Consider the following 19,144-nt stretch of genomic DNA (forward strand, 5'->3'; position numbering starts at 1 on the left):
ACCGCTGGGGGCTTTTGTGAGGGAGGGAGGGCAGTTTGGAAATGTGAGCAAATTCCACTGCACACCTTCAAATATCCGTAGTTTGGTGCTCAGCTGTTTTAGCCCTGCTAGCTTAGCTGGTACAGATTAGTCAGCCAGAAGGCTTTTTATTATCCTCCTGTTCCTGCAGCCACCCCGAGTCTTATGTCCCGGTTCCTCTTGAGGAGTTTTGGCATCGTTCTGTCGGGCGGGTGGGGAGCTGGTCGGGGTGAAACTAGGTGGATCAGAGCATTGGCATAAATAAAGTGGAACCTGTTGACCAGGCTGACTGATGGAAGCGTCTCTGAACCTCCACACCGAGGGCGAAGGGCGCCACCGTGTGGCCGTGAAACGGAAGTCACGTTCAATCGCACGTCATTTTCTGAATGTTCCGTTTTAAATGAATTTAAATACATTTGCATCGTCTGCTGTTACACGACCTTGAATAACTGAGCTTTGAATGGGAATAAGCTGAAAAGGGAAGTAGAATTCCTCTCATTTTGAAGCTGTTTTTGACTGAAACAAGAATTGTGTTAATAATTCCAAACTTGTTAAAGTGGATTTTAGAGCAGAGGAAGATTCCTGCAGCAACAGATCTGAAGTGTTAAGAGGTTATTTGTTTGAATTCCTTCCGCAAACAAATATGTGCAAAGGCGAAAACCAGATGTTGGGCTCATCGGAAACATCAGGACGTCGCGACCGCTCCGGTGTCGGCTGAGGTCACATTCCATCATGATTAATTCCTCTGTTTAGTCCTCATTTGTTCCTGGATTGGAGAAGACGCTCCATTCATCAAAAGCAGGAATTTATTTGCCAAAAGATAATAATTCCACTAAAATACAGTGCTTACACAATTGGAACAGGCTGACCCGAGTCCGCTTGAATTGAGGACACGTGTTGACTTTAACACAGAGCAGCTGATAAATCACAACTATTTTTAGAAGGGAATGCACCCCACCGGGTTTACAAACGCTGGCCTTTATATAACTCACATTTAATCACGAGGTGACAGGATATTTACCGCCGAGCCAGTAAATTTCATTACGCTGCACACGCAGGCGAAAGACGCCGTGGGATGAGGTCAGCGCGCCGTGTCAGAGTTGCTTAAAGTTGTTTTTGAGCCCTTTTTCCCTCCGTCTCCACATCTGAGCTGCGCTGGAAACCTGTTAACCTTCCGCGTTCCCTGGAACGTCTGCTTACATAATGCAGCGTCAGGTGGCTGCAGCGGACCCGCGGATCCATCAAAGAGGCTTTTTGGGGGTAAAAATGAGCTCGCTGATGGCGTTGGGGTGATTTTCCCTCCTGTGCCGCTAGAGGGCAGCACAACGCTGCCATCCTTCATCCCCTCATCCCCTCATCCCTTCATCCCTTCATCCCTTTTTATGACCCAACCGCAGCGGTTCATCTCTGCTAAATTAGCCGCCGTTTTCAGCACAGAGACGCGAGCAACGCACATTCCAAAGAGCCTCTTTAATTGTGTTTTGGCTGCATAAACATCTGAGGTTTTCTACAGAAAGGGTTTATATACAGGCTGGTAGTTACAAAGGCTTTATTACATAGTTACATAGTACATACTGTTTACATTGCACGTGAGGGTTTACTACATTCAGTTCAGTGATACGATTGTGCCTGTTGCAGTTGGGATGGCAGCAAAGTCTCCTGTGACATCATTTCCTCCAGATTGTGGCGCCGCGGCGGCCGTCTTGCTTCTCAGGTGCTGAGGTCACGTTGAGGCGCACTGGACTCAAACCTCTCGGCAGAATCTTCACCCGTGAGTGAGACCCTGCAGAGGTTTGACGTTTGGTTCCCCGCTGTCACGCCGCTGTGCAGACGCGGTATCTGCAGAGGGGCGGAGCCTCTTCAGAGTCCCGCACATCTGTCTCCAGGGCGCCATCCTCCGGCGAGCGTCTCCGCCTGCGTCCGTAGCCTGTCGAGAGGATCTTATTCTTGGGCGCGGTCACCTCCTTCTGCTTGTTGTAAATGTGGTTCAGGCGCTGGAGAAGGTCGTGGTAGGCGCACATGAAGAGGGCGCAGCCGGCCGCCCGCCTTGGCCGGGAGTTTAGGCCCGAGCTGGAGATGAGAGGAGCAGAACCATCAACGCTTTTACCCCCCGTAGCTTCTCCACAAAGACAGGAGCAGCCTCTAAACGTCGGTCTTACCTGGGCGGAGGTGAGGTGCTCTCCCCGTCCACCTGCTGGGCGCCATCGGCGCCGCCAGCGGCGGCGTCCAGGTCCGTCTTTGTGCGGTTCTGCAGCCACGTTCTGATCCTGCAGGGAGGTCAGAGTGGATCAGGATTTAAAGGCAGGTTCCTCAGCGGTTCGTTTAGTTAAAATCAGAATTTCTGAACATGCTCCTTCCGTCTTAATCGATACGTATTGATGCCTGTGGTTGCCGTGGGAACCGTGGGTCGTCTGGAAGGGATTCTCACCTTTTCTTCAGGCTGGCGTCTCCCGCGGCGTCCTGCACGGGGACGGGCAGGACGGCGGCGATGACGCAGCAGCAGACGATGGTGTGTAGGGCGAATCTCATCGTGAAGAGCAGCAGTCGGGCGAAGACGGCGCTGAGACGGCGCTGAGACGGCGTTGAGACGGCGTCGAACCACCTTTTTCTGATGAACCCAAGTGGGTCCAACAGCAGCACAACAGGTAGTTGATCTCCTGAAAGATCCCGGATCACCGATGCCTGGATTAAGGTCCCTTACCTCCGGTGATGTGTGAGGTCTGTGGTGCTCTCCACTGCGACGGGTCTGAAGGCTGAGGTCCACCCTGCTGACATGAGCGGCTTTATAGGGAGGGGGAGGGGCTGTACCTGAATGCCACACCCAGTGGGAGGGGCTGTGGGACAGTTCACGTCGGCCTCGTCCGCCCCACTTAGAGATGCTGAGCCCGGATCCATCCGAAAACTGGCCTCAGCAGAGCCGGATCCATCCGAAAACTGGCCTCAGCAGAGCCGGATCCATCCGAAAACCATCGGAGCGTCTTTAAGCTGCCTGATCTTCTGTTGGCACATGTGCACGAATGGGAAACATCTGGAAATGTTGCTTTGTCCCGATTAGTTACCAGATAATCGGATTAACACAGAACGTCTGCTTGCTGTCAGCAGAGCCCCCCCCCCAGGTGCACAGTTCGTGCTATTATGGGATGGATGTGATGCTTGATGTCACCGATATAAACAAATGGCCCTAAAATTGGTCCCGTGGAATCTCGGGAATTACGGCAGTTTTGGCGGAAGGAATGAGGAATTCCTAAACCTGTGTGTGTGTGTGTGTGTGTGTGTGCGTGTGTGTGTGCGTGCGTGCGGGTGTGTGTGTGTGTGTGTGTGTGTCTGTGCGTGCGTGTGTGCGCCCCGGGGCTGGAGGGGGGGGTCACGTAAACGTGGCCGTACGTTTGTGGCGACGTCTCCTCAGGAATGTTCACAGGTGTCTCCGTACAGGAAGGTGTGAGAGCCCCCACCTTGACCCATCCCATGCCCCCCCCCCCCCCCCCTCCATCCCATGCCCCCCCCATGTTGATGTTTGACAACAGTTTCATGACAGAAAAATCAAAACAATCTGTTGTTTGTGCGGAGACGCACGAAGCTGCGAGTGATTTTCACTGTCGGCAGGACGCCATCCTGTCAGTCAGCACTGATCACGCTCCTATTTATAGGTCCTGCTCCCTCTGGACCCCCCCCAAGGACCCCCCCCAGGGGCCCCCCGCCCCCCCAGGGTCACATGGGCCCGCCGCCGTCCTCCGGCCAGGACGCTTGTTCACACCGTCTCATTACGTCTCATCTTGGTCCGTGTGAGCGTTCGCCAAAATAGGCAGCACGTTTTTCTTTACACCGCCTCGCACTCGTCCTCCGCTCCTGGTCGCCCGCCCCTGGTCGCCCGCCCCTGGTCGCCCGTCCCTGGTCGCCCGTCCCTGGTCGCCCGTCCCTGGTCCTCCGCCCCTGGTCGTCCTGGCATTCCGCCCCTGGTCGTCCGTCCCTGGTCGTCCGTCCCTGGTCCTCCGCCCCTGGTCGTCCGTCCCTGGTCCTCCGCCCCTGGTCCTCCGCCCCTGGTCGTCCGTCCCTGGTCCTCCGTCCCTGGTCCTCCGTCCCTGGTCGTCCGTCCCTGGTCCTCCGTCCCTGGTCCTCCGCCCCTGGTCGTCCGTCCTTGGTCCTCCGTCCCTGGTCGTCCGTCCCTGGTCCTCCTTCCCTGGTCGTCCATCATCCATCATAAATAGGCGTTTGTAGGCCAGTGGGATGGACGTGCTCCCGTCCACGTCCCGCAGCGCCGCTCTCAGCAGGCAGGTTTCTCTCCATGTGTTTTGGATGTTGCTGTGACATCATGAGCGAATTAAGCTGTCAAACTCAAGGCTGGGGAGGTTTTTTCTTGCTTTCTGCTAAACTGGTTTAAACCACCCTGATCCCGTGGCCTCCGCCTTTATTATGTAGTTTTTATATAGTTATTATGTAGTTATTATGCAGTTATTATGTAGTTATGTAGTTATTATATAGTTATTATATACCACCGGTCAGGGCCGGATGGTTCACACAGCTGCTGACGTAGTAACAGCATGGATGGTTGGATGTTGCTACCTAAAGTCCCGCGCTTCGTTGACCAGATCAGATCCCAAACTCGTCTGAATCGAAGGAATTCTGGATGATCTCACCTGTACGAGGGCGCCCCCTAGCGGCCGCGGCGACAGTGACCTCTTGGGTGTGACGTCATCAGTGTAAAGAATGTTCATGTCTCTGGCAGGAGGGTTAGAAAGAGCTTGTTTGTGTTGAAGCGAGACGGGTCGGATCCACCAGTGTTGTCCTGAAGATTCTGACCCCGCCGTGGAATTCGCCTTTTTCTGTGAAACACAAACTACAACAGTTACGGACTCGCTCCGGTATTTGATTGTGCTACTTTAATCGAAGGATAAATCTGTTTTATGGCCCGTCAGCAGGATCTGGACGGTTGTCCGGGGGAGTCTCCAGATGTCCAACATAAAATCCAAACAGCCACATTAGGAGCGCCGTGCCAGTTGTTTTCATTCAAGATGATGATTTACAGCTGACGCGTGGCGGGGTCAGAGGTCATGGTCGGCCACGCCCACCAGGCGGATGTTTAGGCCACAGTAACTTGGTTACCTTAACCCACCTTAACCTAACCCACCTTAACCTAGCCAACCTTGACCTAACCCACCTTAACCTAACCCACCTTAACCTAACCCACCTTGACCTAACCCACCTTAACCTAACCCACCTTGACCTAACCCACCTTAACCTAACCCACCTTAACCTAACCCACCTTGACCTAACCCACCTTAACCTAACCCACCTTAACCTAACCCACCTTAACCTAACCCACCTTGACCTAGCCCACCTTAACCTAACCCACCTTAACCTAACCCACCTTAACCTAACCCACCTTAACCTAACCCACCTTGACCTAGCCCACCTTAACCTAACCCACCTTAACCTAACCCACCTTAACCTAACCCACCACCAGATGCGTTTTGTTTTTCTGCTCCTCTTTAGGACTTTGGGTTGTTTTATTGTTGACGGATAATCCGGGAATTCACTCAGGATGAATCAGGTTGAATCAGGTTGAGCAAACAAACGATGTGGAACCAAAACACATCAAACAGCAACGCTCCACCCTGGAATCTGCCTCTGAGCTCATCACAGCAACCACAACAACTGGGACTGTTTCAGGAACTAGAATTCCTAATGACAGGATCGGATCAAACGGGATCTTTCCCTTCAGGGCTGAAACGTTGAGCGTTAATTAGCCATTAATTATTCAGCCGTTTATTCAGCGCCTTCGGGCTCGTTTGCTTCTTCATCTCACCAGGTTTCTGCCTCAGGAGTCTGTTGCGCAATACTTTAAAATCTCGTTGGACCTGGTCCCGCGCACATGTTGACGCTTAGCGTCGATGGATCGGCACCGGTCCGTTCCTTTATGTCAGAACCGAGCTTCCTATTTTAGTGCTGCTTTAGCTCCACAACATCCTCTCGTGAACCTGCTCAGCGGGCCGGTTCTGGGGAACCCTTCCAGAACCTGGAGAGGGTCTCATTAGCATCTCATTAGCATCTCCCCGTTGACTTGATTCCCGACTCCCGGCACCCCGGTGCTGTGTGAACAAGCACAGAAGTCTTCATAAACATTGTTTAGGTTGGGTTGCTAGGAGACGAGAACTCCAGCAACAGCCCGGAGGAACCAGGATGATGAGCTGCTATTGGTGGCGCTCGTGGTCGGCGTGCACGAGCCGTTTTATCTGCTGTCCTTCCTCCATAACCAGGGAACCAGGAGGTGCCTTGTTGCCCGTCCCGTCCCTCCCCGGTACCCCTCCTGTCCCGACCAGCAGGGGGCGCCACTAGGAATCGGGGCTTTTACGCCAGTTTTGGGTCTTTTTTTTCCTGAGATGAGACGCAGGTTTTTGTGTTGTGAGGTTGTGCACGTGCCGCTCGGTTCTGGCTCGACGACCCGGTCCAGAAATATGCAGCCACATCCTGGTGTGGTTGTGGCGTTGGGTGATGGGAGCCTATGGAGCACGTGGGACCGACGCCGCGTTAGCGACAGAGGCCGCGTTAGCGACAGACGCCGCGTTAGCGACAGAGGCCGCGTTAGCGACAGACGCCGCGTTAGCGACAGACGCCGCGTTAGCGACAGACGCCGCGTTAGCGACAGACGCCGCGTTAGCGACAGGGGTCCAGACTGTTTATCTCTGGTTCTGCTGTCGTGCTGCTCCAACGTGTTACCAATTTTAGAATTTGGCTTTTCGGCTCTTTGTTTTTGCACAAAGTCAACAAACCGAATAAATTCACAACACATTTCCAAGATGTTTCGATGTTTATTTTTCCAAGTTTGTCTCTACCGACAGATGGACGCCCCCCAAACACGCTATCAATGTAGCCGCCACGCTGGTTTCACCTTGTGAGGAGAGGACGGCGCTCAGTCCACCCCCCCCCCCCCCACACACACACACACACACACACGTCCAGGCAGTTAGAGCAGCATGGTTGGATGTTCAGGTGGCAGAGCAACAGGTGAACCCCCCCCACCTGCCACACGGCCCAGGACGCCACCATACGTTGAGCAGCGCGTTAACGAGGTGCTTCCTGTGGTCCGATTGGTGGTTAATTAAACAAAGCCGGCCCTCGCCGGTCCGCGGGGGCTCAGGAACGGCCCCCCCGCACAAACACTTGGTTCATATTTGCGCCTCGTCACACATTCCTTCGTGTTCACGGGGGGGAAGAGGATGAGCCGCCAGCGTTTGAAGCGTTCTGGGATGTCACGTCAGACATTCTTCTCAGATTGAGAGCAGCAGCAGCTGGGATGTCGGTCACCTGTCCGGCCCCCCGGGGAGGCTCCGCCCACCCTGAGGGTACCTGGACGGCCTCTGACACCATATTATTATCTAGGACCAACGGGTAAAGATGGGATGGATTTTCTCGCCGTGGCCCCCGGCCTGACCTTCCTGTGGGCGCCGTTTCGACCTCGGTGTGATGAGCTGATTGGAGCCAGATTCCTGGTGCTTGATCCCGTTTCCTCCCGAAAACCTCCCAAAGCCGCTTTAATTCCCACATCGCTAACGCGATGTTGTGAAACGTCCGGGGGCGCCGGACACGTGCAGGTGAGGCTGGAAGCGGCGGCGATGGCGAGCCGTCGGTGTGAAGTGGAACGCCGCTGTCGGCTCCTCCGGCTCTGGAACGATCTTCCTATATTTTTCATTTACGAGGCAAAGAAAGACGCGTTGGCGCCGCTGACCCGCGGAGGCGTCCTCCAGGGACCCTTCAATCTTTCCTGGAGATCTATAATGTGATGGGCTATTCCTGTCCTGCCAGATGCTCCTCGCTCACGCCGCTGGTACCCCCCCCCCCACACACACACCCCACACACACACCGCCCCCCCCACACACACACACACCCCACACACACACACACACCGCCCCCCCCCCAACACACACACACACACCCCCCTGGGGGGCCGCGGGTTGTCATGTGTGATATTGGGAAGAAAGTTAACATTCAGCAGGCTTTTGTTTGGCTCGCCGTCCCGAGAGGAGCCGCTCGTTAGAGACCTTTGGACTCCACGTCCCCCGTACAGGACGAGCAAGATCCCTGAAGTCTGCACACACACACACAAGCTCACATGCACACACACACATACTCACACACACTCACACACACGCTCACACACACACACGTGCTCACACACACACACGCTCACACACCCACACACACACGCTCACACACGCACGCTCACACACACACACTCACACACATACTTGTCTTTATCAACCTGTGAGGGCACAATTCCCCACGCACATGCTCACTCACACTCACACACACACACACATGCTCACACACGCACACACACATGCTCACACTCACACACACACACACGCACTCACACACACACACACACACATGCTCACACTCACACACACACACATGCTCACACACACTCACACACGCACACACACATGCTCACACTCACACACACGCACTCACACACACACACACACATGCTCACACTCACACACACACACATGCTCACACACACTCACACACGCACACACACATGCTCACACTCACACACACACGCACTCACACACACACATGCTCACACTCACACACACGCTCACACACATGCTCACACTCACACACGCACACACACTCTCACACACACACACGCTCACACACACACTCACTCACACACACACACGCTCACACACCCCCAGCGATGGATTCCAGATCGGGAATTTAATGCATTTCTGTTCCACATCACCTCCCAGGAATGCTGCGCGCGTGCCACGAGCCTCATAACTTCAGGTTGATGAGTATGAGGATGTTGTTGATGGGATACAGACGCTGCTGGGGGCTCTGGGGGGGGGGGGTGCTGGAGCCCATCCGGCCTAATGACGCCCGTCTTCCCGCATGAAGCAGCTGCAGTCCGAGCTGGACACATCTGGCCTGCAGATCTTTGGGAGTGCACTTTTGTTTGTTCGGTCTGTCCTGTCACGAGTGCTGCACGATACGGAGCCGCTAGCCTCGTTAGCAGGGCGCCAGCCTCGTTAGCAGGGCGCTAAACGTGGAGTTTACAGGGTCGCCTCCGTTACTCTGTTTGAGGCTCATTTGTACCAATCATTGAAACCCAGCATCAATTAGTGCTGCAGAATGAGGCTGACGCGTTGGACGTGTTGGACATGTTGGACGCGTTGGACGTGTTGGACGCGTTGGACGCGTCCCACCGATGTTTCTAAACCTTTTTACCTTCTTTTCTGTCCTCAGTTTGTTTGTTGCCCTCTAGTTTTCTTTTCTTTCACAGCTTTTGCTTTTCGACATCAATGTCTTTGAAAATGATCCACAAATTTCAGGAAATTTAACTTGAATGTGCAGATTAAGATGCAAACGCTCGGCGACGCTTCCCCGGTTACCGTGGCAACCGCCCTGGCAGCGCCTGCTGGGGTGTCACACCTGAAGACACAAATGTGACCTCGTCGATATACGAACCGCCGGAGACGTTTTACACCAAAACAGTGATTGATGACATCACCCGTTAGCCCCTCCCAGTTCCAGAGGACCACAGCCACATTTGAAGCTCTGGAATTGTGGGTAATGTAGTCTGAATCTTTTCTCACGTCACTGACCCACCTGCTGGTTTCACCGTCAGCATTTTAAGTTTCTCAGGTCACTTCATCACTTCATTTTCATAAACTGACATTTGTGTCTTAATTTTAATGTTTTTCAGATGCAGATTTGTGACGCTGGTGGCGCCCCCTGGTGGCAGATGCTCCTCAAAAGTGAGGTGATTGTGCAGCGTTTCTCGTCCAGTTTGATGGATCCACTCAAGTTGCTCCCGTTTTTAATAATGTTACAGACACAAACACACGTGATGGAATCAAGGTACCGAATAATGTCGCCTCTTCCTGCTCACCACCACATTCGGGGGGGAGGGGCGGGGGGGTTAGGAGCGCGGCCATGTTGGTGAATGTTAACTGGACCAGCAGGTAGAGCAAATATTAATCTTACAACTTTATTAGCCTCCCCCTAAAACACGCATCAGTAGTGCATTTTCCATCCAGACTCCATCAGACCAGTGGATCAAAGGTAGAATCGCCCGGGTGACGGGTCCGTTTAAGGCACTAATGTTACAAAGGTTATTCCACCACCCGACATCCCTTAATATTAGTTCAAATTCACAACACATTCATAAAGGAAGTGTCTGTCCAGGTCCCTGTGGGGGGTCCAGGTCCCTGTGGGGGTCCAGGTCCCTGTGGGGGGTCCAGGTCCCTACTGGGCCTGGCTCTTCTCGCTCTTCTCCTTCTGCCACTGCTTCTCCCTGTGACTGAGCTCTGCATCAGAAAAGGCGGCTGGACCCCAGTTGGTGATCAGAACCGGGCCTTTAGAACCTGGTGGTGGAGCAGAAGGTGGAGATTCAGAGGTGGGAAATAAAATCCACGTAAACAAAGTTGATGGAACGTTCAGAAGCAGCGTTGAGCCTTTTCACGCATTTAGAACCTCATTAAGGGATCAGAACGAGCTTAAGTACCAACACTGTGGGATTGTGGGTAGTGTAGTCAGACAGCTGGGGGGGCGGGTCAGAGGGGTGATCGGGGGGGGTCAGAGGGGTGATCGGGGGGGTTACCTGGTTCAATGAGACGCAACAAGCCCTCATGCTCGGCCACTTTGTGCTTCCAGCTCTTCGTGTTGTTTGTCGCCGTTTCCAGCTTCTTCACGACCGTCTGGTTCAAGAGAGACAAACGTTAGTGATCAGGCAAAACCAGCGTTTCCCTTCCTCGACTTCACATGTTACAGAACAGAATGTTTAACGAGCTGCTAATTATCCCTCATACAGTCCAACTGCTTCTCATTGAGCAGCCCTGTAGTGACACCTAGTGGCGGGGGGGTGCATCGCAGTGGCTCTGCTTGGTCTGACCTGGTACTGCTCCAGCGCCCCCTGTCTCTCCTTCTCCAGATGTTCCAGCTGTTCCATGGCAGCCTGCAGGGCGTTCTCCTTGGCCACACGCTCCTTCTGCAGCTCCTGTTTCTCAGCTTCCGTCTCAGAGATGGTGCGCTGCTGATGCAGGTGCAGCTGCTCCAGCTCCGCCCTCTTCGTGGCCTCCTCCTCCAGCAGCCTGACGCAGACAGATGTGGAACATCTCAGCGAGCAGCACAAGACCAACCTTCGTCACATTAAAACGAGGCTGCGTGTGAAGGTCCAGGTCAGGATAATTCTGGTCGTTGAACCACAGCTGCTGTTCTGTTTGTTGAAGATGTTTCTCCTCTCATCCAAGAGGCTTCATCAGTTCTAGATGAGTGTCTGGGAGCTCCAGGTACTGGTGCTAATGGTTCCTGGATGAGGAGAAACCTTTAATGGAGCTCAAACAGTTGCTGTGATTCAACAGTCCGCCAGCAGGTGGCGCCGGAGTGCCACTATTGTGCAACGGCAGCTTTAGATCGTTAATTTAGAGTAAAGTTAGTGAGTCTAACTCAGACTAGGGTCTGTAGGAGGCCGCTGGAGCTGGAGCTCAACCTGGTTGGTTTCTGCAGGTGAACTGAAGCTTCAGTAGAGAGTAAATGTCAGCAGAGAGGAAGGAAGGGAGGGAGGGAGGGAGGGAGGGAGGGAGGAGAGGGAACGAGGAGAGGGAAGTTGGTGGCCAGGCAGCTTTCACACATTCACCACCATCAGTGGTGAGAGATTTAAGCTCCTCCCCCCCTTCCCTGGACCTGCTGGACCTGCTGGACCTGCTGGACCCACCGAGTCTGGAGCCTGCGGACGGCCTCCTCGTCCTGCCGGGCCCGCCGCTCGTCCTCCAGAGCCTCCTCCAGACGTTGGTACATGTCCTCCAGCTCCCGGACCCGCACCAGGTACTGCTCCAGCTCCGTGGACTTCTGGGCCACCTGCTCCTCGATCTGCTGCCGTACCTGTCCGGAACCACGTGATGGGACACTGAAATCAGCCGGCGCCGCTCACGACCTTCCAATAAGTCGCCACGAAGGGCCGTGCACGTGTTAGCGCATGTGATGACTGCTGTCGTCTTGATTAAATTTTAAAACCACATTGTGTGTCTGTGTGTAAGAACATTACAAGGTCATGTGACTGCGTCCCCCGTTGTCACGGTAACGGAGGAGGCCGCTCATGAGAACAGGAACGCTGCGCGCGGGCGGCACCACAAACAGGAAGTTCTCACGTCCTGCCACGCCCGCACACGCGCACAGACTCGTACCAGAATCTCCTTCTCCAGGTCCGTCCTGTAGCGGTCCTGCAGCTCCGTTTGGGTCTGAAGACGCCGCTGCTCCTCCTCCGCCGCGTTCGCCGCCGCCTCCTCCAGCGCCTGAGGGGAAACACGGCCGTGGCTCAGTTCTGCACGCTTGACCTCTGACCCCTGAGAACGTTCCAGTTCATCAACGTGTTTGTGGTCGCTGACTCGCCACCCAGCTGCCAACTGTCTCAGCTCTGTGTCAGCACTTAGCTCGCCGCGGCGCCGCGACATTCCCGGGGACGAGCGCCGTCTCTCCGACTGTACGGTCATTGTGCGCCGGTCCGTCGCCACAGTGGCAGATTGTTGCCCGGACAAAGGCGACCTGTTGCTGCCCGTTGGCTGCACAACCCTGACGCCATCTGCGCTCGCCACCACGGACGCCAGACTCCTCATTACAACCCCACTGCCAAACAAGTCAGCAGCGACCTCTGACCTCACCGGGGAAACCGCTGACTCACTCAAGGTTCAAAGGTTAAAGGCGTTAACAGATCTGATGACGTCACCTCCCTTTGTGTGACGTCACTTCCTGTCACTCCGACAGCAAAGTCGACCTTCCCGCTGCCGGTTGGGAGGCGGCGCCACCAGTCGGGTCCTGATTGAATAAACATTCCAGCCTCCATTCAGAGGCGCGGGGGGCGGGGCTTGTCCGTCATTGGTATTCATGAGCTGGTCACCAGTTTCAGAGGAAACCATCAGGTGACCTAGTTGGATTGTTGTGCTAAACAGCAGCTATTGTGTGATGGTTACTGCCGCTAACGAATGCCAATCCCAGCGGGACGCAGCTTTTTAAATAAAAGGTGTGACTGAACCTCCGCCGGAATGTTGCCGAGTCAGTTTAGAGACCGAGGCCGTGGCGCCTCGGGAGCCTCAGGAGCCTCCGGGGCGCCACAAACGGAGCTGTGTCGCACAACAGGACACCTGGAACTCATGTGAATGTGAGTTCTGTCGGGAAGAGACGCTTCAGGAAGTGTGACGGTGACGAACGTGGCAGCGTGACCACGTGAATGTCCGTCATCGGACCGTTCCCGGAGCTAAATCCTTCTTTTCTGACACACTTGGGCAACTTGAAACCACATTTCAGCCATTTTTTAATCCTAACCCTTCCTGTTTCTTTTCAGACTGAACCTAATTTAAACCCTGGGCTTTTTTCCACTTCCTGTTTTGATCAGCTGACTTTATTTGCTGCGCGTCATGTCTGTTCCTGTGTGTGTGTGTGTGCTTACCCGTCTCATCTTCTCCAGCTCCAGTTGTTTGGCCTCGTTGGCCACCTGCAGCTCCCTCATCCTCAGCTCCAGCTCCTCCTGCTCCTCCTGCCGTCTCAGCCGGATCTCCCGTCTCTTCTGCTGGGCCTCGCGGTGCGGTGCCGGCCGACCGTCGCGTAGCCGATTCAGGCAGGTCTGAATGGCTGGACCACCACAAACGTCAATAAAACGGGAGAAAAATAAACTCAGATCATTAATTATGCGACCAAACTGGACAAATGTGTGGAATATTTTGATGATTTGTTAGTTTTCGGTCATTTTTCCCTCAAAACTTTAGCTGACGCCACAACAGGTAGCGCTGTGCTAACTAGCCGCGCGCTAAGGAATTCTTAGTGGTTTTCATTTGGAAGCAGAGGAGCTGGAAAGCTCCTGCTCACCCTGGATCCACTCCTGCTTCTTCTTCTTGTCCGACACGCTAATTTCAAAGCTCTTCTGCGCAGACTTGATGAGGAAGAGACATTTCTTCCCGTCTTTGTCCTGCAGAGGCTGGAGGACAGAGCACGTGTGCGGTTCCACCGTTAGAAGCTTTTCTGGGGAAACCTGCGAGGAGTTTGGCCTCATGAGCTCCTCACCGCCACGGCGCTGTATTCATCCAAGAGGATGTCTCCCTTCCACTCGGCCAGGTCTTCGCTCACGTAGTAGGACATGGAGTTTGGCTTCAGCACGAACCAGCGCTCGTTCCAGTTCTTCCTCTTGTGGCCCTTCTTCATCATGTAGCCCTGCAGAGACAGGGGACCTTCATCAGGACCACCGAGGAGCCCTGGGGGGGTTCGGGCTCGGGCTCCCACCTGCTTGAGGACGTCCAGGATCAGCTCCAGGTAGACCTCGTTGATGCCCATGGACAGCGTCTGCTTGTCCATGCCCTTGCTGAAGTGTCCCGAGCCCACCAGGCTGATCAGCTCCCAGGCGCTCAGACTCTGCTGCCTGGCGTTCAGCAGCATCTTGTAGTCCTCGAAGCGCTCCTCCACCCAGCTGCCTCCCATGGCCTCCGTCAGCTTACGCAGGAAGTACTCGATCTGGAGAAGCGGTGACACAAACGGCCTTTATTACAACATAATGACCCGTCTTTGTCCTTTGTTCAGGATCCACACAATGTTCCCGTGATTCATCGGAATAAAAATAAACCAGCAGTTGGACGAGCAGGAAGTTTGAAAACTTCCTGCTCTGCTCTTGAGCAACACAGCTTTTCAGTTGGGCTGCTGCTAATGCTACTGTTGCTGCTAATGCTGCTCTGCTACTGCTGCTGCTACTAATGCTGCTCTGCTGCTGCTGCTAATGCTGCTCTGCTGCTGCTGCTGCTACTGCTACTGATGCTGCTGCTGCTAATGCTGCTCTGCTGCTGCTGCTGCTGCTACTAATGCTGCTCTGCTACTGCTGCTGCTGCTGCTACTGATGCTGCTGCTGCTGCTCTGCTGCTGCTGCTACTAATGCTGCTGCTGCTACTAATGCTGCTGCTGCTACTGCTGCTAATGCTGCTCTGCTACTGCTGCTGCTACTAATGCTGCTCTGCTGCTGCTGCTAATGCTGCTCTGCTGCTGCTGCTGCTACTGCTACTGATGCTGCTGCTGCTAATGCTGCTCTGCTGCTGCTGCTGCTGCTACTAATGCTGCTCTGCTACTGCTGCTGCTGCTGCTACTGATGCTGCTGCTGCTGCTCTGCTGCTGCTGCTACTAATGCTGCTGCTGCTACTAATGCTGCTGCTGCTACTGCTGCTAATGCTGCTCTGCTACTGCTGCTGCTGCTGCTAATGCTGCTAATGCTGCTCTGCTACTGCTGCTGCTACTGCTGCTGTCGCTGCTGCTGCTGCTGCTGCTGCTGCTGCTGCTAATGCTGCTCTGCTACTGCTGCTGCTGCTGCTACTGATGCTGCTGCTGCTGCTGCTGCTCTGCTGCTGCTGCTGCTGCTACTAATGCTGCTGCTGCTACTACTGCTGCTACTGCTACTGATGCTGCTGCTGCTAATGCTGCTCTGCTGCTGCTGCTACTGCTACTAATGCTGCTCTGCTACTGCTGCTACTGCTGCTAATGCTGCTCTGCTACTGCTGCTGCTGCTGCTAATGCTGCTCTGCTACTGCTGCTGCTACTGCTACTAATGCTGCTCTGCTACTGCTGCTACTGCTGCTAATGCTGCTCTGCTGCTGCTGCTACTGCTACTAATGCTGCTCTGCTACTGCTGCTACTGCTGCTAATGCTGCTCTGCTACTGCTGCTGCTGCTGCTAATGCTGCTCTGCTACTGCTGCTGCTACTGCTGCTACTGCTACTAATGCTGCTGCTGCTACTGCTAATGCTGCTGCTCATCACTCACCTCCTCTGTGATGATGACCAGGGGATACTGGTCGTCAGACAGGAAGTTGAAGATGCACCACACCTTGAAGGCATCGTCACTGGAGATCATCAGCTTGCTCTGATTCAGGTTCTTCCTGGAGCAGAGCGTCCAGCACATTTTGTGGAACTCCTGGCGATCAAAGTCAACGGTCACCTGCAGCACAACCAGAACCGGCTTCAGTCGAGGGTCCGGGAACGCTGCAATTTGAAGGACGCTCTTGAAAAAGCTGAAACTGGTTCAATGGAGGGGAACGGGTGAACAGCAGCGTTTCCATGGAGACCACCGTGGGGCAGTCATGTGGAACGAGAAGTGAAACTCGAACAGTTGCCGTAGTGCCTCTGAGCAATCACCGATGAACCCTGGCTTCATTACATCCAGACTGTGAGAAGCCAAATAAAGGAAGTTCCAACAGGATAAGGTCCCCGAGGGGTCAGAGGTCAAAGGTCACCACAAAGCAGGTGGAACGAATAACCGCACCGATGGCGTAACGTCGCCGTAGTAACAACAGGGGGCACGCCAGGTCAAGCGTGTCCAACAGGAACGAGCAGGTTCCCTAACCGTCCTCACCGGTTAAACCGGGTCACCCGGAGCTTCCGCTCAGTAACGACTCAACAACTTTCACGCTTGGAGGCACCAAAACGCCGTTTCAGAGCCACACATCTGGAGCCAAACGTGTTTAAAAGGTTTAACGTCTGTTTTCAGCACTGAAGGTTGAAACAGAGTTAACAGAAATGTTGATGAGCATCATCAGAGTGTGTCAACCACAGCTGATAACATCTCACACTCTCTCTCTCTCTCACACACACACACACACACACACACAAAAAGTGCTGACTCATCACCACAATTTCAGTTCAGTTTTTTACTGAAGTTCCACCAGAAGAACAAAGACGTGACTCAAAGCTCTTAATAATCAACGGTGTCACAACCTGCCAGAAGGTCCAGCTTCAGCTGACAGGGTGGAGTTTCCCTTCAGGTCCCACACGGGACACTGGACACTGGACACTGGACACTGGACACGGGACACGGGACACTGGACACTGGACACGGGACACTGGACATGACGTCGCGTCCCCTGACAGAGTTGGTCTCCGGGTGGCTCCACCCTCATTTATGATGGGAAACTTTAACCACCACCTGGAGTTTGAGCTCCAGGCTCCAGCTGGAGGACAAGACGGGGACAGACCGTCCATGGAGGGGCATGTCCCCCCAGGGTCCCTTCCTGGAAGGGTCCGATCAGGAACTTTAGCGTTCCCTCCCTCCTAAACAAGCAGCCGTTAGCCTTCACCCCAGGAAATGTCCTCACCTCCGGGACGTGTCCTCACCACGCTGGTGAAAGTCTTATTGTGACATTTGCTGGGCGTCCAGCCCAGATCTGGTAGATACGGGCGACTACGGCAACACCAGCAGGACAAACCAGTTTACAGGCCAATAAAAGTGCTGCTGCTCTAACAAGGTTATTTTTAGCTGAATCACGCCAACACTGCTTCTATTATAGCCCAGCGGCCTCAGAGCACCATGACATCATCGCAGGAGAATTCCAAACATCCAGACGGTAATGACATCATCACCGAGGGACGCGGAGGCCACGGCCAGACGGCTGATGTCATCAGCTGCAGCGTCACAGCACAAAGTTTCACCCGTTTCAAATCCCGCGCCTGGTGTGGTGCACGTGTGGCGTGCGCGTGTGGCGTGCACGTACCTTGTCCAGGATGAACCTGTTCAGGTAGGGCATGTAGCCCTGGTTGGAGACGGGCCCCTCGTCGTCGTCCTTGAAGTGCTCCTCCAGGGCCACGGGGTCGTGCGGGATCCTCATCACCGTGCACAGGTTGTGCGAGAGCACCTGCAAACGCCAGAGAAACGCCGCTGAGCCGCCATCTGGGATAAAACTGACCTTCTTCCTTTTGCCCCACTGGGTTCCTTCATTTCCCAGAATGCCTTTCATGAGGACACTTTAGTTCCTGGCAGGAAGGCGGAATTCTCCGTCTCGCCTGTGCAAACGTGACGGAATTGTTGGTTTTCCTGCTCCTGAACGAGACTCACCGCAGGAAGCTGCCGTTCCAGTTTCTGTGGTTGGAATTCAGCCCAAAAGTTGATGCCAACGTGGATCAGCCGGCGTTTGTTCCCAACCTCAGTGATGATTCCCAACCTCAGTGATGATTCCCAACCTTAGTGATAATTCCCAACCTTAGTGATAATTCCCAACCTTAATGATTCCCAACCTTAGTGATAATTCCCAACCTTAGTGATAATTCCCAACCTTAATGATGATTCCCAACTTTAGTGATGATTCCCAACCTTAGTGATGATTCCCAACCTTAGTGATGATTCCCAACCTTAACGCTGATTTCCAACCTTAGTGATGATTCCCAACCTTAGTGATAATTCCCAACCTTAACGCTGATTCCCAACCTTAATGCTGGTTCCCAACCTTAATGATGATTCCCAGCCTTAATGCTGGTTCCCAACCTTAATGATGATTCCCAGCCTTAATGATGATTCCCAGCCTTAATGCTGGTTCCCAACCTTAATGATGATTCCCGGCCTTAGTGATGATTCCCAACCTTAGTGATAATTCCCAACCTTAATGCCTCCACCATTCCCAGAACTGCTCACTCCAGGAACTGGGAACAACGCTCCAGACTCCCGGGAATCACCGATAATGCTCAGATGTGGAAGTTTGTCTCCGTTTATCCTGAAACGAAGCTGACGCCTTTTCGAGGCTCCTCGTTATCAAACTGTCGGACCGACTCGTGATCACCGATGCGGAGCAGGTGCGTCGCGCGGGACAGGTGATCTACCCGGAGCACGGCGACGCTTACACACACACACACACGCACGCACACGCGCAGCGAGCGCAGCGCTGTTTACCTTCAGCTGTGATTTGGACACCTTCCCGCTCTGGTCCACGTCCAGCGCCGTGAACGCGTGCCAGATGGACTTCAGCAGTTCGTCTCGAGGCTCCATGGACGCGCGAGCGGCTCGTCGGTCCGCGTCTGTCGGACTCTTCCTCAGTCTGACAGACGGACGCCACGAGGGGAAAAAGAAGTCACGTGAGGCGGGGCCGGGCGCGTGCCTGCCGATGGTGAGGCTGCAGCACCGCTCAGCGAGAGAGGCGCGCATCGGCACGTGCGCTGATTCTTCACGAGACGTGATTTTTTGTTGATTCCAAGAATAAAAGTTATTGAGTTATTTTACTCGCTTTTTAAGTTATTAAAATCCGACTGGATTGATCAGGATTCATTGATTTGGTTCGACCTTTGCCCAGTTTGTCCTGGATTGTTTTGAAGAATTAAATGAAACTATTGAAATA

At 54.0% G+C, this 19,144-nt stretch overlaps 2 protein-coding genes and 2 long non-coding RNA genes across 7 annotated transcripts; 2 read left to right on the forward strand and 2 right to left on the reverse strand.

Annotated features, from left to right (window-relative positions):
• Positions 1 to 1,550: 1,550 nt before the first annotated feature.
• Positions 1,551 to 5,034, reverse strand: admb (adrenomedullin b). 2 transcript variants are annotated; one of them, XM_011607678.2, is made up of 5 exons: positions 4,653 to 5,034; positions 2,720 to 3,015; positions 2,447 to 2,626; positions 2,178 to 2,285; positions 1,551 to 2,088 (listed from the first exon to the last, which is right to left on the reverse strand). In XM_011607678.2, the coding sequence occupies exons 2-5, from the start codon at positions 2,911 to 2,913 to the stop codon at positions 1,833 to 1,835; spliced, it is 738 nt and encodes a 245-aa protein (XP_011605980.2). In that variant the 5' UTR covers positions 2,914 to 3,015; positions 4,653 to 5,034; the 3' UTR covers positions 1,551 to 1,832.
• A 4,166-nt stretch (positions 5,035 to 9,200) lies between these two features.
• LOC105416967 (uncharacterized) lies at positions 9,201 to 10,182 on the forward strand. Its single transcript, XR_003889480.1, has 3 exons — positions 9,201 to 9,592; positions 9,729 to 9,780; positions 9,858 to 10,182. It is a non-coding gene; the product is annotated as an uncharacterized lncRNA (long non-coding RNA).
• On the reverse strand, positions 10,000 to 18,864 carry swap70b (switching B cell complex subunit SWAP70b). Of its 3 annotated transcripts, none has more exons than XM_011607693.2 (12): positions 18,703 to 18,864; positions 17,534 to 17,674; positions 15,811 to 15,984; positions 14,294 to 14,521; positions 14,078 to 14,224; positions 13,883 to 13,991; positions 13,467 to 13,648; positions 12,208 to 12,315; positions 11,739 to 11,905; positions 10,917 to 11,115; positions 10,626 to 10,722; positions 10,000 to 10,389 (listed from the first exon to the last, which is right to left on the reverse strand). In XM_011607693.2, the coding sequence occupies exons 1-12, from the start codon at positions 18,796 to 18,798 to the stop codon at positions 10,271 to 10,273; spliced, it is 1,767 nt and encodes a 588-aa protein (XP_011605995.2). In that variant the 5' UTR covers positions 18,799 to 18,864; the 3' UTR covers positions 10,000 to 10,270. The 3 variants fall into 3 exon arrangements, with proteins under 3 accessions (XP_011605995.2, XP_011606001.2, XP_011605996.2); XM_011607699.2 differs by lacking the exon at positions 18,703 to 18,864 and adding an exon at positions 18,415 to 18,570; XM_011607694.2 differs by lacking the exon at positions 18,703 to 18,864 and adding an exon at positions 17,875 to 18,385.
• On the forward strand, positions 10,629 to 12,041 carry LOC115250959 (uncharacterized). The gene is made up of 2 exons (XR_003889479.1): positions 10,629 to 10,742; positions 10,898 to 12,041. It is a non-coding gene; the product is annotated as an uncharacterized lncRNA (long non-coding RNA).
• Positions 18,865 to 19,144: the final 280 nt, after the last annotated feature.

The sequence above is a fragment of the Takifugu rubripes genome, chromosome 9 (assembly GCF_901000725.2).
Source record: "Takifugu rubripes chromosome 9, fTakRub1.2, whole genome shotgun sequence".
In the NCBI taxonomy this organism is placed as follows: domain Eukaryota; kingdom Metazoa; phylum Chordata; class Actinopteri; order Tetraodontiformes; family Tetraodontidae; genus Takifugu; species Takifugu rubripes.